Source organism: Paroedura picta, chromosome 3, assembly GCF_049243985.1.
Source record: "Paroedura picta isolate Pp20150507F chromosome 3, Ppicta_v3.0, whole genome shotgun sequence".
Classification (NCBI taxonomy): domain Eukaryota; kingdom Metazoa; phylum Chordata; class Lepidosauria; order Squamata; family Gekkonidae; genus Paroedura; species Paroedura picta.
The window spans coordinates 93215432-93234432 of record NC_135371.1 but is presented as its reverse complement, the minus strand read 5'-3'; the positions used below and the strand labels follow the sequence as shown (position 1 = coordinate 93234432).

The 19001-nt window shown below is 40.7% G+C and overlaps 1 protein-coding gene across 4 annotated transcripts in view; it reads right to left on the bottom strand.

The window, feature by feature from the left end:
* The window catches only part of FSTL4 (follistatin like 4), a 695481-nt gene that overhangs the window by 290825 nt on the left and 385655 nt on the right, over positions 1–19001 (bottom strand). For all 4 annotated transcript variants that reach the window (XM_077326857.1, XM_077326854.1, XM_077326855.1 and 1 more), the window contains one exon: positions 17429–17549. In XM_077326857.1, the coding sequence (XP_077182972.1) occupies positions 17429–17549 (121 nt within the window). The remainder of the gene's footprint in view (positions 1–17428; positions 17550–19001) is intronic.

Sequence of the window (19001 nt, the reverse complement as noted above, 5' to 3'; positions counted from 1 at the left end):
CTATGTTTGAAGTTTATCCATAGCAAAGCTCACAGGAGAAACAAATCAATGTTGGTAAACTAATGCATTATTTCCCACTTTATTACTTTGCCATGTGGTCTTCTTTCTATGTTGCTGCAGTTATTGTTGCCAAAGTCTGATGGCTAAAGCACACTAGGAAAATTGAAGTTGATATTTTAGGACTCTTCCTATTTTACCCTACCTAAGGTTAGAATAGATTAAAGAAACATACTTTCTGCTGGTCATTATGAAGGAGGACTTTTAATCTGTCCAAGCATTTTTTTTTAGCAATAACCAAGTTTAAAAAGTAGCTTAAAACCAGAACAGATATATGTGTAAAGACAGTGGATAAAAGCATATAGATAACAGAATAAACTGAGGATAGATGGAGTGTATCTGTTATATCAGAAAATGATGTGTATATTTATGCACAAAGTTTAGTATATGGGATGATAAATGTGCCCCTGTCTATTTGTCTAGTGGATATTGATACATGTTCATGTGCACATGCGCACAAATACATACACACAGGCCTTTGGGGAAAATGTCTGGAGTTCAGCTATAATTCTGAGGTATTTCCAACTCTCATCCACAGGTTGGAAGTGGCATAGACCTGCTCTAGCCCTGTTTCTGGCATTGAGGGTGGAGGTGAAGGTGATGAAGCGGCATAGGCCTGCCCCAGCCCTGTTTATGCAGGCTCCCTTTGGTGAAGAAGAGCAAACTGTTAGCCTACTGAGAGTGTACAGATGGTTGTGTTCACAAATATCTGAAAATATTTATGTGCTGTCACTTCCTGTGTTGTGTGTGTGTCTGTGTGTGTGTGGGGGGGGGGGGTGGCCTGGTGATGTCACATCTTGTGGGAGTTTCTGAATGATGTCACTTCTGGTGACATGTGACGTCCAGGGTGTGGCAGGAAGTTGTGGCCTGCTGACATCACTTCTGGGGTTTCTTAAAACCTGAAGAATATTTCAGGGGTTTCTCACCATATTAGCATGATACAATACAAGTATAATCATTCATAATTGTGTTGTAGACATTCTACCAACAATGTGTCATTATTAAATGAATGAATCCATCAACAAATTAATATGTGAATTAGAAAGCATACACTCCTAACAGGAATAATATTGTTTATGATAAACTGTTTTTAAGGGAACAGCTGGGATACATATGTAGTAATTAATAATATTGTACATTTAATTATAGCTTTATTGAGTCTGTGCCACTGAGGAAGATTTTCTTGAAACTGATTAAAGAACACAGTGATTGTTCTGGCTGGACCTGGATAGACTGGAAAAGAATAATTGTTTATTTGGTAATTCAAATTTATGTTGATTGCCTTTGTGCTAAAGTTTTTTTTTTTGTAGGATGTTTAGCAACTTACTGGGATGCTGTATTCTTGGTTGTACCCTGCCCAGAGTTTGGCAGCTCTAGACAGAGAGAAGGAAGGATGAAAAAGGAGAGACTGTGGGGGCTTCCAGGAAAGGGAAAGAGGAAATAGCAGGAGGTTGAGAGATTCCTGCTGTAAGTCGGGAGTTTTCACTTGTAATTTATAACACTGGGTATTCTCTAGAGGAAAAGAGTCCTTATCTAACCACTCAGTTGACAAGTGTGTGTGTGTGTGTGTGTGTGTGTGTGTGTAGGAATGGCAGGGTCAATTCTTGCAGCACAATGGCTGTGACTTGACAATGTTAGAAGCATGTCTTCCAAGTGTCTTTTTGATAAATGTATATACAACATGGGTCTGTATTATTCTGGCAATTTTCAAGACTCTACTCCATTTTGAAGTAGATCAAAGGTTGCATTACCAACTAATTGATAAAGCTGAGCTACGTAACTAGGGAGACTGGCTCAAACAAAGAAGCATTTTCATGGAGTTGGAATACAAATAATAGCTGGGGACAAGTAAAAACTGCTCAGTACTGCTTTTTATGTCAGTCTTTTATTTACTTATTAACACAGAAACAATGACTGTTTCCTAACATTGCCTTGCCTATCCATCCATAACAGAATAAAAAGCAAAAACACAGGACATTTGCTTCAATATATATGTATGAGTGTAGAAACCAATTGCACACTTGTCCAAATAATTCACATTATATTTTCCTATATCTAAGTTTAGATATTTCAAATTGTCACTTAAACAACAAAAGAGATTATAATGAAAATCTGAAACAGCTATTTGGGAGTTGCTACTACTGCATTTTAAGATTACATGGAGACGCTTTTGCAAATACTGACTTGCAATGAGTTTTAATAAATACCTTGCACCATTTTTTTTTATTGGCCTGCTAACAAAGTCATAATATTAATAGCAAAAGTTTAAAGAATATACACACTGTACACTACTAGACACTAGTGCTCCTTAAATAGGCAATGCATCTTTTGAAGAGGTGTAATGTATTGCCCTGATGTCTGGTACAATGAGCCAGGCTGTCATACACGGATGTCATTTTGTAGAAACCCTAATGAGTATTGAACTATAATTTACAGGAGACTTTTAAGTTCAGTGTTAATGACATGTCATTAACTCATGCTGTGTTGACAAGATATAATCATTGTGATTGAATACATGTTTTCCATCTCTTTGACACATTTGTATTGCTAATTGACCTGCCCACATTGATTATATTATATAGTGCTGGAAAATCTCACTGTTTTGTTTTTCCCCAGCCAGAACATTCCATCTGCTGACTTTTTCCTTTTCCTCCTCCTCTTCCTCCTTTCATTAGGGAATAACATGAAGGTAAAGCCAGGCGTAACTCATCTAATTTTAAGGACCACTAATCAGATTTGATTTTAAAGGTCCAAAAAATCAGGCACCTGATTTTAGCCCAGCTGAAAAGGATTTAATCCTTTTCAGCTGGGCTACAACTTTCTACATTGCTATTAGATATATATCAATCCAATTAAGCAGGGACATCCTGAAATCTAATTTATCTATAACTACTCTTATTTAACTTGTATGCGGAGCACATCATGAGAAAGGTGGCATTAGAGGAGTCACAAATTGCAGGGAGAAATATCAACAACCTCAGATATGCAGATGATACCACTCTAATGGCAGAAAGTGAGAGGAACTAAAGAGCCTGTTGATGCGGGTGAAGGAGGAGAGTGCAAAATTTGGCTTGAAACTCAACATCAAGAAAACAAAGATCATGGCATCTGGCCCTCTCAATTCCTGGCAAATATATGGGGAAGAAATGGAGATAGTGACAGATTTTATTTTCCTGGGCTCCAAGATCACTGCAGATGGGGACTGCAGCAAAGAAATTAAAAGACGCTTGCTCCTGGGGAGGAAAGCTATGGCAAATCTAGACAGCATCCTAAAAAGCAGAGACATCACCCTGCCGACAAAAGTGCGTTTAGTCAAGGCTATGGTATTCCCATTTGCGATGTATGGCTGTGAAAGTTGGACCATAAGGAAGGCTGAGCATCAAAGAATTGAGGCTTTTGAACTCTGGTGCTGGAGAAGATTCTTGCGAGTCCCTTGGACTGCAAGGCGAACAAACCGGTCAGTCCTAGAGGAGATCAGTCCTGACTGCTCCTTAGAAGGCCAGATCCTGAAGATGAAACTCAAATACTTTGGCCACCTCATGAGAAGGAAGGACTCCCTGGAGAAGGGCCTAATGGTGGGAGCGATCGAGGGCAAAAGAAGAAGGGGATGACAGAGAATGAGGTGGCTGGATGGAGTCACTGAAGCAGTAGGTGCAAACTTAAATGGACTCCGGGGAATGGTAGAGGACAGGAAGGCCTGGAGGATCATTGTCCATGGGGTCGCGATGGGTCGGACATGACTTCACACCTAACAACAACAACTCTTATTTCTATTTATTTATAGTTTTCTTTAGTCAGAAGGTTGAAAAGCTGCTATGCTAGTGCCGCAATATGCCTCCAAGGCAAGGGTGGGCAAACTGTGGCTATCCAGATGTCAGCAGGGGCTCATGGTAACAGTAGTCCATGGACATCTGGAGAGCCAATGTTTGGCCACCCCTGCTCTAAGGGCTGATTCACACACAAATGTTCACCATTTTGGTGACAGAAAAACGTGTTGGCTTGGATGTATGAAAAGCTATTTGATTGTTCCTTCTTCCAAGTAAGCATGCTTAAGTTTGCAAACAGATTCCATCAGTGGTTTTCCCAACTCCCCCCCCCCCCCTTTCAAGCAGCAGACCAAGCACAGATTCAAACGCTGGGGCACGGAATGGAGGTAGTTAAACGTTCTACCTTCAAATTTCCAGACCTGACATTTCCTCACAGAGCTACACTAGAGAAGAATAAAACTTCTGGAATGGCTCCTTGAATATTTGCCCAGGTAGGGCCAACAGCAGCTCTAAAGGGTGATTTGATGTGGGAAAATAGTTTGGGGGAGTGACATGGTCCTCACGTGTCTTATCCACAAGAGCATATGCATAGACAAGTGACTCTGTACCTCCCTGCTGGGTATTGGTATCTTGATATCATGTTAATGGTTCAACTATTATTCAATCTCCTTCATATTCAGATGCCATTTATTTACCATATACAAAATTCAGCTAACGTATAAAATCTCAGCCTTGCAGCAATTCATATCAAAATGAAAATGATAAAATGGTTTAACTGTGTATGTGTGTGTGTGTGTGTGGGGGGGGTGTAATAAAAAGCCTGAGACACATACTACCAGCCTTGTAGCTCCAATCAGTTACAGAAAAGTTATAAAACTTAAAAAAATCTACAGGCAGCTTGACAAATTGAATAATACAGCCTGTCAAATCCCCAAGGTCATCTTCATCCTTCCTTCAAAAGGCTGTGCAATATAGATGCTGAAACAGGTCTAACACAGCCACTTGAAGATAAATTAGATTCAGATGTGATGCCACTAAACGATTGTAATAATTACATTGCAAAGCCTACTGAATAATCATAGTTTAAAATACCAACATTTTAAAGGAAATAAAAATATTAGGAGTGATGGGTCTGTGTTAATCAACACTCAGCACTGAAATGTTGCACGTGCAAAATGGCATTCTTGTCTTATTTCATCATCAGTAACACAAAGTATATGCAATATAAAATTAGCGAAAGTATATGCATAAGAAAAGCACCTGAAGAGCAAACTGTATTAAAAATTATATTTTACATAAGTTAAGTCGATACTGAACATAAAAGGTTGTGCTTAAATGAGGGGATTTCCACACCTGTTAAATGTAGTGAAATGCTTACCTTATGTGGTTGTTATATTCCTGCTCCTCCATATGACGTTGCCAACATCCAGCATCTGGGCAGTAATCAGTTGGTTGCATCCTCCATTTTAAAGCACTATTTGGGGAATCGCATAAAGTGGATTCCTCAACCTATTTAGTGCCAGCTAAGGGAGAGCAACCAGCAGAGGGAAGGTATGGAGACTAAAAGGTGCTAAAGGCACCTGCCTTGTCCCACCCTTGCACCCGCCTCCCTCTCCCTTGTTCCCGGGGGAAGGGAATGTCTTTTGTAAAATGGCTAACTTACTGGAGCAACAATTAGGAGGACAAGCATGCAGGTGATGCTAGAAATAATTTTTCCCAAAGTTGTAATACAAAGCATACCTCTCTAAATTCCCTCCCCCAATCAGGAATGACTAATTTGTTAAAGTATCAAGACTCGTAATTCGATAAGGGGTAGCATTCAAAAACACTATGCACCTATGATTAGATGCATAGTGCTTTTTGAATGCCACCCCTTATCAAATCACGAGTCTTGATACTTTAAAAAATCTAATCCAGTGGTCCCCAACCTTTATTAGGCTGGGGACCGGCAGGGTATTGGGTCGCACCCGCAGGGACGGCGCCCGCGCGGGCCACGCCCATGCTTCGGGCCGCGCCCGCGAGCCGCACCCGGCCGCACCCGCGGGTCGCACCCGCGGATCGGGCCGTGCCTGCGAGCCGCGCCCGGCCGCACCCATGGGCCGCGCCCGGCCGCGCCCGCTGATCGGGCCGAGCGGGCGCGGCCTGCACGGGCGCGGCCCGGCCCTGATTCCCTCTCCCCGCCCTCCCGCAGTAAGTAGCTTCCCGGGCCGCAAACTTGCGGCCTGGGAAGTTTTTTACTGCGGGGGGGGGGCGGGGAGAGGGAGCCGCGGCCCGGCGCCATGGCCTTTGCGGCCCGGCGCCGGGCCGCGGCCCGCAGGTTGAGGACCACTGATCTAATCTATGATTAGATGCATAAGCATTTAAATGGAGAAGTATGAATTAAAAAAAAAATTAGCGAGCATCGCGGGACCCTTAAAACATGGAGAAAGGGGATTGGTTGCCTGGATTGATTGACAGGTAGAAGTCCTATTGCCAAGTCAAACTCACCCCCCTTGGGAGTCTTACTCCTAAAATACCAATCAACAAAGGGGTAAAACAAGGATGCATTTTTGCTCCCCTCCTATTTAACCTTTTTATAAATTACCTTGCTCCGTCCCTATCCTCCAATTCTGGCCATAGCCCCAAAATTGGTTCTCTTCACATCCCACTGCTTTTATACGCAGATGATGCGGTAGCGCTGTCCCATTCACAAATTGGCTTAAAACGCTTACTGGTTCAATTCCTGGAATTCTATGAAGTAAACAAACTTGCTCTGAACTTTGAGAAGTCAAAAATTGTGGTTTTTGGAAAGCCATGGAAGCCTCTTAAATGGAATGTAAGAGGTAACAACATTGAACAAGTTAAAAGCTTCAAATACTTGGGAATATTTTTTCACCATAATGCAAATTGGGCTACACAGAGGAAATATGCAATCACATCTGCAAAAACTAGTGCCCTGGCAATTAAACGTTTCTTCTACACCAGTGGTAACCAGTACATGCCAGCAGCCCTCAAAGTATTCAGTGGGAAACTAAGTGCCCAACTGTTCTATGGCATCCCTATTTGGATCAACGCTTTTAACCATGCAGTCGAAAGTCTCCAATCTGTCTTCCTTCGTAAAATCCTTGGGATCCCGAACTGTGTCTCTTACGCAGTCCTATGTCTAGAAACCAGCCAAAGACTATTGGAAACCAGAGCATGGTTGTTAACAATCAACCTCTGGCTTTGCATTCATTTTAGATCTGACCCCAATAGTCTAATTTCCCTTATGTTATCTGAACATGAGTCATCTACTTGGTTAAGACACATTGAGAGAAAAATTAAATCTATAGGAATCTCTTTAGACTTCTTGTATCTGGTATCTGAAAAGACTGCATTTAATTCAATTAAACACAGACATAGAACTGCAGGAACTTAGCAGTAAAGCTAAAAACATTTGCTCACCATTGAGCTTGGGGATCTCACCAAGCTCTCAGCTCCTAGCTGCGTACTTCTACCATCTAATCATCCCACAACAGCATAGAGCATTCATGTTAGCTAGAACTAATGCTCTACCTTCTGCTGTTCTATATGGGAGATTTCAACAGATCCCGCATTCAGCTAGGTTGTGCCCCTGTGGACAATGCTGTATAGAATCAATTACACACGTTTTCTTCCATTGTCCATTTTATTCCTTGATCCGAGCTAAATTTCTAAACTCACTGCTGTGTAAAAGAGAACTGCATCGTATGAACGCAAGATTCAGTTTCTTTTGACATCCCAGAACCCTGATATAACTGAACCAGTTTTTATATCTTGCCATGAGAAATCGTGAATGTATTATGTCTTACCTAAAGCATGATCTTTGCCTTTGTTTTCTCTAGCAGTGGATCCTTTAGCACTTTCCCTTCTTACATTGTATTTTATATGCTATTAAAGGCTTGTTGTTGTTGTTGTTGACAAGTAGAAGACAGTTGCATATAAAGTACGTTGCTCTCTTCCACCATTTCCACCAGCAGATGTGGAGGGTGAAAAGCATGAAAAGGCAGCAGACAAGAGTGAGACAGCAAAAAGGTGGACAGTTTATTCCACTATAAACAATTTAGTAGGGGTCACTATCAAAACCCTGTTCCGGGTTAAGAGAGAGGGAGGTGGGTTCAAGGGTGAACACTGGAGCTAGAAATCTCACTACTACAGCCACTTTGGTAATGCATGTGTCTTGTGCAAGTGTCTTGCTAACTGCTTTCATCCTGCTAGCGCTACATGGGGAATGTAGCTCCCAGTTTACAGATGTAATGCTGGATGTTTACAACATATGGGGGCTTTTCGCACGCCTTCAAAATCGCACAATGGTTGCCAATTGAAAACGCTATTGATTTGCCGTTATGCACAACGTCGTTGACAATCTGCCACACACCTGAAACCGATCCGCAAAAAGCGCTTCCTTGTAGCGCTTTCAGGGAAATCCCCAAAAGTGGATTCACCCTCCGGAAAGCGATACACTCCTGCAACCAATCTGCAACACTAGCGAAAAAGACCTGTGCGTTAACATTGTTGCGGTTTCTACAAAGTCCCTCCCCCTGGCTCTCTCCTCTGATCTTCCAGCGAAGCGATCGCCATTTTTTTTTTCTCCGAGCGAGCGGGGATAAACGCACCAGCGAGCCTCTTTCTGTTTAGAGGCTTCCCCGGCTTCAGTCCCTCCCCAGAGTCACTAAGCACAAACAACACTTTGGACACAAACAACAGAGAAGCCCGTTTGCTGATGTATTTTCCCTTTATTTTTTACACGAAAATCGGGCCCGTGAGAGGGGGGGGATTTTTTTTTTTCACTCGGAGGGAGCGTGGCAACGATCAAATGACAGCTCAAACACACCGGGCAGCTGGATGGGTCTCTCCGTTGCAACGAATCAACACAAATTCGTTGCAATGGGTGTGTTTTTTTAAAAAAAAAAACTTTCTTAAAGGGAAAGGGGCTGTTTGGGAGCATGCTAACGGCTGCCCATTGGCTGCTTGACGGCCAGGGGCGGGACAAGCTTGGCAAGAGCGCTTCCTTTCTAGCGATTTTTGCCGAGACCGGAAGCCTGTGGGAAACGCTACAAAACGGAACCGGATTCCACTACAAAGGCAGGTATGCATAACGACGAATTCCACTATTTTAAATGGCGATTTTTCATTCAGCAACCAATTTGCTACAAAGATCCCGGTGCGGAAAGCCCCATGGTGTTTGCAAAGGGTAAGACTCTCACTTTTTAAATCGGGTGTGGAATGGCCCTCATTTTCCTCTTGAAACAGAGAAAGAAGGAGAGGGCTTTGTTCCCAGTTAGTCTGCTCTTTACCTGTCTGTGTTAGAGACAGTCCCTAGCTGTTCTCCATTTTTGTAGAAGCTTGTAAGACTGTTTCTGCTGTAATTTGTTTAAGCTTTTGTAGCCCTGATTGGACAGGCTGGCCAATCAGTAAGCATGATGTATTTATGTAGCAAGTAAACTTCATTTCTTAAGTCTCTATATCTCATGGATTTAAGGTAAAGCATTTTACTATGCTGTCTCAAGGTGTGCCAAGAAGTGGAACCTTATGTGGAACCTTATGTAATGGGAAAAGAGCAATCTTCCTTTCTGTTTTGGTGACTTTTGCCAGAACTTCCAGATGGGTTTTTAATGTCTGGGCAAGTGCGGCAGCTATCCACAGTCAGATCCACAACAGATTTTGGTAGAAGAGGGTAGCTAGAGGGTAGAATCTGGTGTGGGCATTTATCCCTCCTCCCTAACACCATGGAGACAAATATTGTTAGTTTTGTTTTTCCATTATGACTCTTGGTTTTAAGGATCATTTCTTCTTATCACAGCATTGGTCATGTAGTCAAGTGGGTCCTACCATAGGATCAGAACCCAGCTGTCATTACAAGCCCCAAGGGACAATTTCTCAATTACAACTTAAGTCAGTGATGAATATTGCATAGAACTAAGTTTCAAAAGTAAATTACTGCACAATACAAAAAGTAGGCTGAAAGCCAATAGGGATGATTCAGTTAATCACAAAACATATACTGAGAAATTTAACTTCTTCTTGTTTACTGGTAAGTCAGCGTCTGATGATTGTCTCAATGATGAACTTTCAATAGGGATATGTTCAGAGAAAAAAATATAATAATTTCAGAGCTGGGATTCAGAAGGGAAATGCTGACCATGATTGCAAATTTTGGGGTAGGAAATTACTGTTCAGGATTCAAATCCATGTTGTTTTTTGGGGAGGGTCCAGATGTCATGGATCTCAAGGTCTATGGAAATGGATGCACAAATGACCAGATGTCTTGCAAAATTAAACACATTTATTCAAAACTCCTAGAAAGGAACTTACAATTATACAACATAAGCAATTAGTAAATGTATAATAATGAACTTGGTGAGATTGGAGGGCTAAATGTAGTTAGATATCAAATAGAAACAGCTGGAGCTAATTGATATTCCACGCTGAGGCCTGGCAAAGGGAGTAAGAAAGACAGGGTTGAATGGAAAAAGAGGGGAGAAGAGAGATTATTTGTTTCATACCAGAACTTCAAGATCAATATTTTCAATAGGGAACCAGTTTGAGGGTCATGGGCAGCTGTTTGTAAGGATAATAGCAGGTTTGCACAGAGCATACTCCTCCCTTTAGTCTATAGACCCCCCCCCCAAAAAAAAAACACCGCACCCTGATTTTAACAGCATGGACAAAGGGAGTTGATTTTACAGACCACCAAATTAGGGGCTTCTTGGAGCATTCTGCAAGAGGTTGGACTAGATGATCTTTCCAACTCTGAATCTATTATTATCTCTATTGATTCCTGCTATGGATGGGGTGGCTGTGGAATGTCAGGAGAGCATCAGTCACCAGCTTTAAAACAAAAAGCATCTCTTCACCCTTTTAAAAATGTAATCTTTCAGTAACTGATGCATAATTAAAAACTATGTCTTTGGGCAGAAACTCTGCATTCTTTCCTTTTATGAAAAAAGTAAGGTTTTTTTTGCAGAATGCCCTCCCCTATCCCTGCAATCTTTCAAAATAGTTCACATCTGTAAAATAACAACTAAAAAGAGCATCCGTGTATACGATTGCATAATGACTCAATCTCCCAATTGCTATGAGACTTGCATTTTCACAGTGTGCATCTAATATAGGAGTACTTTAATTATTTAATGTCGAAGGAGTTTAATAAGTACCATTTCAGGAATTCCAATAGGAGGAGGTAACAACAAAGGACTGGGAAATGGGAGCCCAAGGGCTAAGTTTATTTATTTGAATCTGTAACCCATCCTCTCCATCAAGATACATGATATGCTTATTTACAAGGTGTCTCTGAGTTCACTGCTTTGATGAGATTTATGCCTCAGCTCCAGAAAAAGTTGACTTTTAGACCCTACTTTTCAGTACCCGAAGATGTCTCAAAATGCCTTACAAAAACTTTTCCCTCCCTCTCCTCTGTGAGGTTGGTGGGGCTGAGGAAAGCTCTAAGAAAACCACTCTGTGAGAACAGCCCTAAGAAAACTGTAACTAGCCCAAGGTCACCCAGCTGGCTGCATGTAGAGGAGTAAGAAATCAAACCCATCTCTCCACATTAGAATCCACCACATATTACACTGGTTCTGCATGATGTAGGAATCTCATTTTAAAATTCACAAAAGATTATTTTGTTGATACATGCATTGAGTGCATGTACATGCATGCTACATGCATTGAGTGCATGGATGGAGGAGGAAGACGGTGGTGAGGAAAACAATGCAAGTATGCCCATTTATTTATTTAATCATTCATTCCTTTCATTTATAGCCTGCCACTCCCATGCAGTGGCCAGCCCTCCGCCATGTTAACCGGTGGCTGTAGTAAGTCTTTGCCACGCATTATGACAAGGCAAGAGAATTAATAAAGACCAGAGTAATAGAAGTAGAAAGGCAGCATGATATCAATAGGATCTTGGACCCATTCTTTGGAAAAGGTCTCCTAAATAAGACTGTCTTGATGCCATAAGTGTATCTGTAATGAAGGAGCCGAGCATGTCCTTTTTGAGTGTAAGCTTTACAATATCATATGTTCCGTCCCATTGACATCAAAGCATACAGAATGTCTCAGAGGTCTGAGAAAACAAGGGCTCAAATTAATATGGTTGGATACAAATAAGAAGCTAACAAAAACAATTGCTAAGTGTGCTTGGGTTGCTACAAAAATAAGGAAGAGTAGATCCAGTCCTATATATTAACTGTGGCTTATATTGAATCTTCATAGTATATTTATATATATTTGACTTATCCACATACATTTTTATCCATCTCATAACAGACTGATTTTAATTTCTACTTCTGTATTTTTACTGGATGCTCTATTACCATAAATAAAACAAAAAAAGTAGAACAGCTAAATTAGAGTCCAGCTGCACCTGAGAGGCCAACAAGTTATTCAGGGTACGGGCTTTCAATACTCAAAGCTCCCATCATCAGATACCAGATGTCTGTTGAAGGGGGCTTTGACTCTTGAAAATTTGTATCCCCAAAATCTCGTTGGTTTCTAAGGTGCTGCTGGAGTCTAATTTAGCTGTTCTAACATATGAATCATCGTGAAATAAAGCTTCCAATAGAACAGGCTTAGAAGGACTACAATTTATATTTCTCCATTGCTGCATTTGTAGAAGTCATAAATTGCAACTCAGCGCAAAGGGTCGGAAGGGACTGCAGGAGCAGAGAGGAATGCAGACAGCTCCATGTTATATGCCCAGAATGGTAGGAATTAGGCCAATGTTCTGCCTGTACCTCGACTGAAAGAGAAAAGATTCCAGTGAGCTGCTTGCTTTAAGAAGGAAATGGCCTTTGCGCTGTTAAGAAGGTGTCCTGAAACCTATCTCCAGTGAACTTTCTAGAATGTAGTCCATATTCATTCAGCAATGGACTCTAGTTGAGTATGTGCTTCACTGTCCAATACTTATTAACACTTCTTACTAATTCTGATCTATATGTAATTACGTGCACCTATCTCACATTCATTGCTTATTTAAAAACCGCTGAACCACAAATACAGTTAAAGGGCTGTCGCAATTTAACTTATATTCTCAGTGACTTTGAAAACCCATTGATCCAAATACGCTCCTCAGTAACTGCATGTCAAGTCTTTATGGGCAAGGTTAATTCACTTTATAGCTTCCTTAATGCACGAGGCTTTATGTTTTATTACATATCTATTATATTGTATCAGAAAAGATGCAATGAATTAAATGCTTGTGCAGTGTGAACAGATCAGCACAAAAACTGAACTCAGAATTCCCTTCCTGCCAAATCTCAAATTGCAGCATGAAAACAGAGGCTTACATCCTTATTTTTGTTTGCATTTGAGAAGAGCAAAAAGTTATTGGGGGGGGGAGGCCAAATGATATAGCAGAATATGTCCTACATGCCCATGTGGAACAGCAAACCACTTCCTCCCTGTCTAAGTGGTATAGCAAACAATGTGAGTGCTTATGTAAGCCCTGGATATTATAATAATTCTAGATATTAAGAGGGAACTAATAGCCACAAATTAAAAATTCCACACATTTTATTATTGGTATATAAAATTTGTTTTCCTAGTTTAACACTGAGATAAAAAATTCAAAACTGTCGGGAATGCTTCACGGTCAGTTCAGCAATTTAAAACATGTGAATCAATATTACAGTTGTTTCCGAATTTCTTCCCTGGTTCTGCAGTTCTGAATTATCTAGACTTGTTTCCATTATGTATCTGATGTCGTGGAAACTACACAGCATTTTGTTCTCCCTCCCCCCACATAACACTAGATAGTACATTCTGCATGCACAGTTTGCTCCAACTTCCAATTCTTTTATCAATTGCTACATTATCAATGTGCATATGTGTAACATATTACAAAAAAAAAGCAATCTTCATTAGTATATAATTGCATCAAAGTTTTGTAGTCCCAGCACCAAATGGGGGTGGGGGAGCCATCAGTAATTCACATAACAGAGTTTGGAATTAAAACTGGCCATAACTTTATTGGTTACAGCTGTAAGAAGCCTCGGTACTGCATGGAGCAAAATGGATCCTTGCATCGACCAACAGATCTGCCAGTTTATGAGCTCCTGCCCACCCCAGCCTGTCTACTGGGGAGGGGGGTAACCACGGGGTGGTAGGATGCTAGATAACATGAGGATAACTGCTACTTAATGGTTTCCCCTACCATTTAAGAGTGAGGGTTTCCCTTGGCAGCACCTGAGTTGGACTTTGAAAGCCCTCACCCCCAAATCCCTTAAGGGAATCCCCATATGCAGGCAAAATGGGCACGCAAGCCAATTTTCCTAAAATGTATCCAGCCCCATGCTGAAAATTAAACAGAAGCAACCCCTTAATCTAAAGTATTACTTGCACACCCACACTGTGTTAGTCTTCTCCCCGTACCAAGAGAGGCCATAATCTGCATGTAAATACTCAAAGACAGCAATACAAAGGGAGGAATGGATGGGGGGAAAATCAACATGGCCAGGTGAGCTCTGAATGGTACAACACTGATTAATTACCCCTCCCCCATTAGATTTTGCACCCTCCTTCAGCCCTACTCAGGCCATTCTGTAGGCCCTATCCCTGGAAGGCAGAGGGACTAAGATTCATATTACTATAGCTGACCTGCCCCTTGACTGACCACATGGTTGGGCCCTCCTTACTGGACTCACCAAGCCATGGCTATCACCATCTTCCTTAGCTCTCCTGCCCCTGACAAAACTGCAAAAGGAATTATGCATGAGTCCAGGCCCTAGGATTTTACTACCATGTTTTATTGATTCATATGTGAATTTATGTTGATCAATAAAAGACCAAAACAAAAAAATTGAGCAGCACTCAAATCAGAACACATGTTTGCTTTTTGCATTTGGTTTTAAATTACTGAACATGTGTGTATTAGGAACAAAGTTTTTTTTTAATAAATGAAGGTAAGAATCTGAACTGATACAGATTGTTCTACTTCAGATCATTTCAGAAATCTTTCCAATTACATTGAAAATAAAGATCAGTAGAATGGAACACAAGAACGAACTTCTAGAACAATAAATACACTTAAGAAAAATCTGTTGAACCTTAATACCTTTAACAGTGATGAGTAAGCTCCTCTAGATTCAGCCTGTAATTAGATGGAAAATATCAGAAAAATTTAGGATTTCAGATTTGTCTGAGATAAAGAAAGACCTACCATTGCAAGGTCATCCTGGGCCTGATCTAGGTTGGGAAATTCCTAGAAATTTGGGGGAGACAGGGACAGTGGAGTACAGTGCCATAGAGGTCACCTTCCAAAGCAGCCATTTTCTCCAAGAGAACTGATATCTGCAGTCTGGAGATGAGCTGTGATTCTGGGGGATACCCAGGTCCCATCTGGAGGCTGGCATTTTCTAGAAAGACCAGTCAGGGAGAGTTCACCCATGTTTGCCCTGCTGGGAGAACAGGCTACTGATGACAGAAGAGGCTTTCTAGGCCTTCAAAGCAACTTCTGCAAGTAGGCTTCAGCTGGTCACTCCCCTGGATGAAATGGGGGAAAACCTGGTTTGCCAGCAGTGTGCCAGTGCACTGGCATCACTTCTGATTTAAAAAAATGGAAGTGACATGACAGATGTCTGAGCATTTTGTGAAAACATTAGCATTTTTCTACAGATATTAGGAGAGTTCTTACTCTAAGTCACTGGGAAGAGGTCACAGCATTGCATGATTCTACCCTCCCTCCATTTTGCTCCTACCACTCTCCTATATAAGGCTGGAGGGCAGAGCAATAGGAGCAGAAGGTAGACAGGCAACTTGCTAAGACGGCAAGGGCTCATTATTGCTAGTCTTAGTTTAAGGCACCATGGATCTGGAGAACGTCACAATATTGTGACTAGCGTTTGAATTTAACTTTGTTCAAAACACCCATTTGTTATTGTCTGGACTCGCTTTCATTGCCTCATAGATTTGATTGCGACTTTTGGACCTGGGCATTAGATTTCCCTCTGTACGGTGGCAGTCCACAATATATGGACTGAAAATCTTAAATAAATTAATTTATCTGGAATCTGAAATACTGATGTCCCTGCATTCTAATATCAGAAAAGGAAAATATGGGGGGACAATGGAAGCACTTATACAGAATGAGACTTCCCTGCCAGGTATAATACTATATTTACTTAGCATTTAGAAAATAATTCAGCTTACTGAATCAAGCTGTTGAGAATCTGCACTAGAGTAGGGATGCTTGCTCCCCTAACAATCTACTCAACAGCTGCCTTCAGCACAAATATTCAACAAACTTTCCCCTGGATTCCCAACAGTTTGAACATGTTAGAGTGACCTCAAAGGCAATTGTACATGTATTTGAACAGCAAATTTTCCCTTTCTTAATTTTAATAGTTTTACTGACAAGGATATGAGGTCTTTCTGTGTCCTTTAAGGATATGAGGTCTTTCTGTGTCCTTTAAAGATATGAGGTCTTTCTGTGTCCTTTAAGGCTGATTGAGTCAGTATTCTTTAATGCCTAAAGCATGTGAACAATCTGGATATGGATGGATTTACAGAGATACATTCTCAGCTTGAATCATTCTTAGCTATGAAGAACCATAAGACTTAGAGGCTTTCCCACTTCATCCATTTGGCCCTTCTTAGCAGTGGAAAAGGCTCTTTACCAGGTCACCTGGTGCTGTAAAGAATGATAGAAAGTGTGCAGTAATTATTGCAGTAGGGAGAACTCATGGCATGATGAACCCATTATTCAACACCTCTGAACCTCAAAGGATATCTGAGCCTGAATCATAATGGCCTTGGAATGAGCAAACCAGCAATATCATTCATTGTGATCACACATCATCATGGCTGGAGCATAAAACATTAAGCTACAATCCATTATTTGTCTCTTTTAATCTAATAGTTCTTAATGGTTTTCTTCCGCTCAGGCAACAGCAAGAGAAGGGGGGAGGGGGAGGGGGAGGGGAGGGTTCAGATAACAGTTTGACTCTACAACTTGTATTCAACAAAGGTTGCTTTTGAAAGTACTATGATTGCTGCACACAGTTGAAGTGCCAATGTAGATTTACAATGGTGCACATAGCAATTCTCTAGCACAGAAGAAAAGCAAAACACTAAAATCACATTGGCATGGTTTCATGCTCAGTGCTGAAACAAGAAAGAATTGTCAAGATGACTTCAATCAAATATCTTGGGGCAGAGGGAAGGAATTAAACATTGTCAGTGTTTCTTGTGGGTAGCAAAGAATTACATGCAAGGATCTACACCCCCCCCCAAAAAAAAAAAACCCTGCCTCTAAGAATAACACAACACAGTAATCTATCAATCCAAGTCATTACCAAAGCTACCTTCCAGTGTCATCTGCTACAGAAATTCCTGACAACAGCTTCAACAGATCAGGGGAAAATCCCTATAGTTTTCACCACTCAGATTCCATTTCTTTCCTGCATTTTCAGTGTAGGTGTAATAAGAAAGTAGATTGCCCGCATAAACAAAAATTTACCGCAAAGTACAGAGAAAATTAAAACAACTCTTTTCTCCTCTACTTATTGAATAACTGAGTTGTACATGCTGGTATCACAGAACTTCCCTTTTGAAATTCTAAAGATAAGCTGTTTTAGAAAAATACACAGTGGTAAATACACACTTACGGAATGCAGTGTAGAGTTCTTGCAGAGTTAGGTAACCATCATTGTTGTAATCATCAAACTGGAGAAGATCCTCTGGTGTACAATCCAAGACATCATCTCCCAGCTCTTCCCTTCTCATCAGCTATTAAGAAAAACAAAGAGAGAATTATTAATATTTGTTACCAATGATAATTTATTTTTTACTGGAAAATACATGAAAATTGAACAATAGGATCAAAACAAAAGGACAATAACAAAAGCATAAACTTGATAGGCATAGTCCAAGCAAGAATTTTGCTACGAGTGCACATAACTCTGATGAAATCACCAGAGTTATCATTATCAAAGTGATAGCCCAACATAAAGAAATGCCATAACAGATTATATAATCATATCTAATTGTTTTATTAGTTTTAACCATAGGTAATCCGAGAATACTAGAACCCAATAGGCTGGAATAGTACAAAATCATGGTTCTATAACAGAAAAATCATTTTTAGAAATGAAACCTAATATGGTTAAAAATAGGTGAGTGTCACATAAGGAAGCTTAGGGGACTCTCAGCTAAGACTTGACTTTTTGACTAGGTAGTCACACAGCTGAAGTTGGAGAAGAGATTTGTTTTGCATTCTGGGGTATGGCACAGGGACTAAGTCAAGTGAGATGCAGCTTTAGTGATTTCCTCAGTGACAATGCCTCTCAGATACCTGAGTGGGATAGGACAGTAAATATCTCTTTCTTCCGTAACGTGCCTGGAAGCTGCCAATGGATACAGCAGTTGTCCTACAAACCCTACAAAGTTGGACTCTGCCAATGATTCATACCAAGAAAGATTTAATATCAAACTTGAGAGATAGCCGTGATTCCTTCTCTTTGCATAACCTTTCTCAGAACAGTATCAGCTCAAACAAAATAGCTGGCAAGGGGATGGGATTCTTGTGTAGAAAGAATCTACACAATTCTTGTAGATTCTTTCTCCTCTCAAGACAGCAATGATTGCTATGAACACTGTAGAAAGAAACACCTTTAAGGTTATGCGTGAGTCTGTATGTTTGTGTTATTTTGTTCCAACACTTCCAAAGGCACACCATTTTAAAATTAGGAAAACAAACCCAGAATGAAGGTAAAGTTTGAATGCTTAACTCTGCCTATATAGTCTGGTAATACTCTAGATTAACAGGATAAAAGGAAAACCCACCAACTGAAAAAGTGTGTTGCTCCTTTTGTGGCAGATACCTATTTTTAGCATTGTTCAAACTTCAGCCTAAAAAAAAATTGGGGGGGGGGAGATACTTCCAACTTCTCCACAATCACCATAGAAATGACTTATGAACTTATCAGTGGGTAGCACAGCTTGCTACAGCTTTTATCCATATACAATTGAGGATTTAAGATCTTTGCTAGACAATGTAAGGTGTCAAAGTACATTTATAACAGATTTCATTGTAATGTTTATAAAGTCATGTGCTCTAAACTGCCTTGCATCACAAAAGCTCAAGGCTTAAGTTTCTTGTAAGACCATACCCTCTGATCCCAACACCACATTTTTTCCTTTTTCATAAAAATCTGATAAAAATTTATCTCCTTTCTGGTA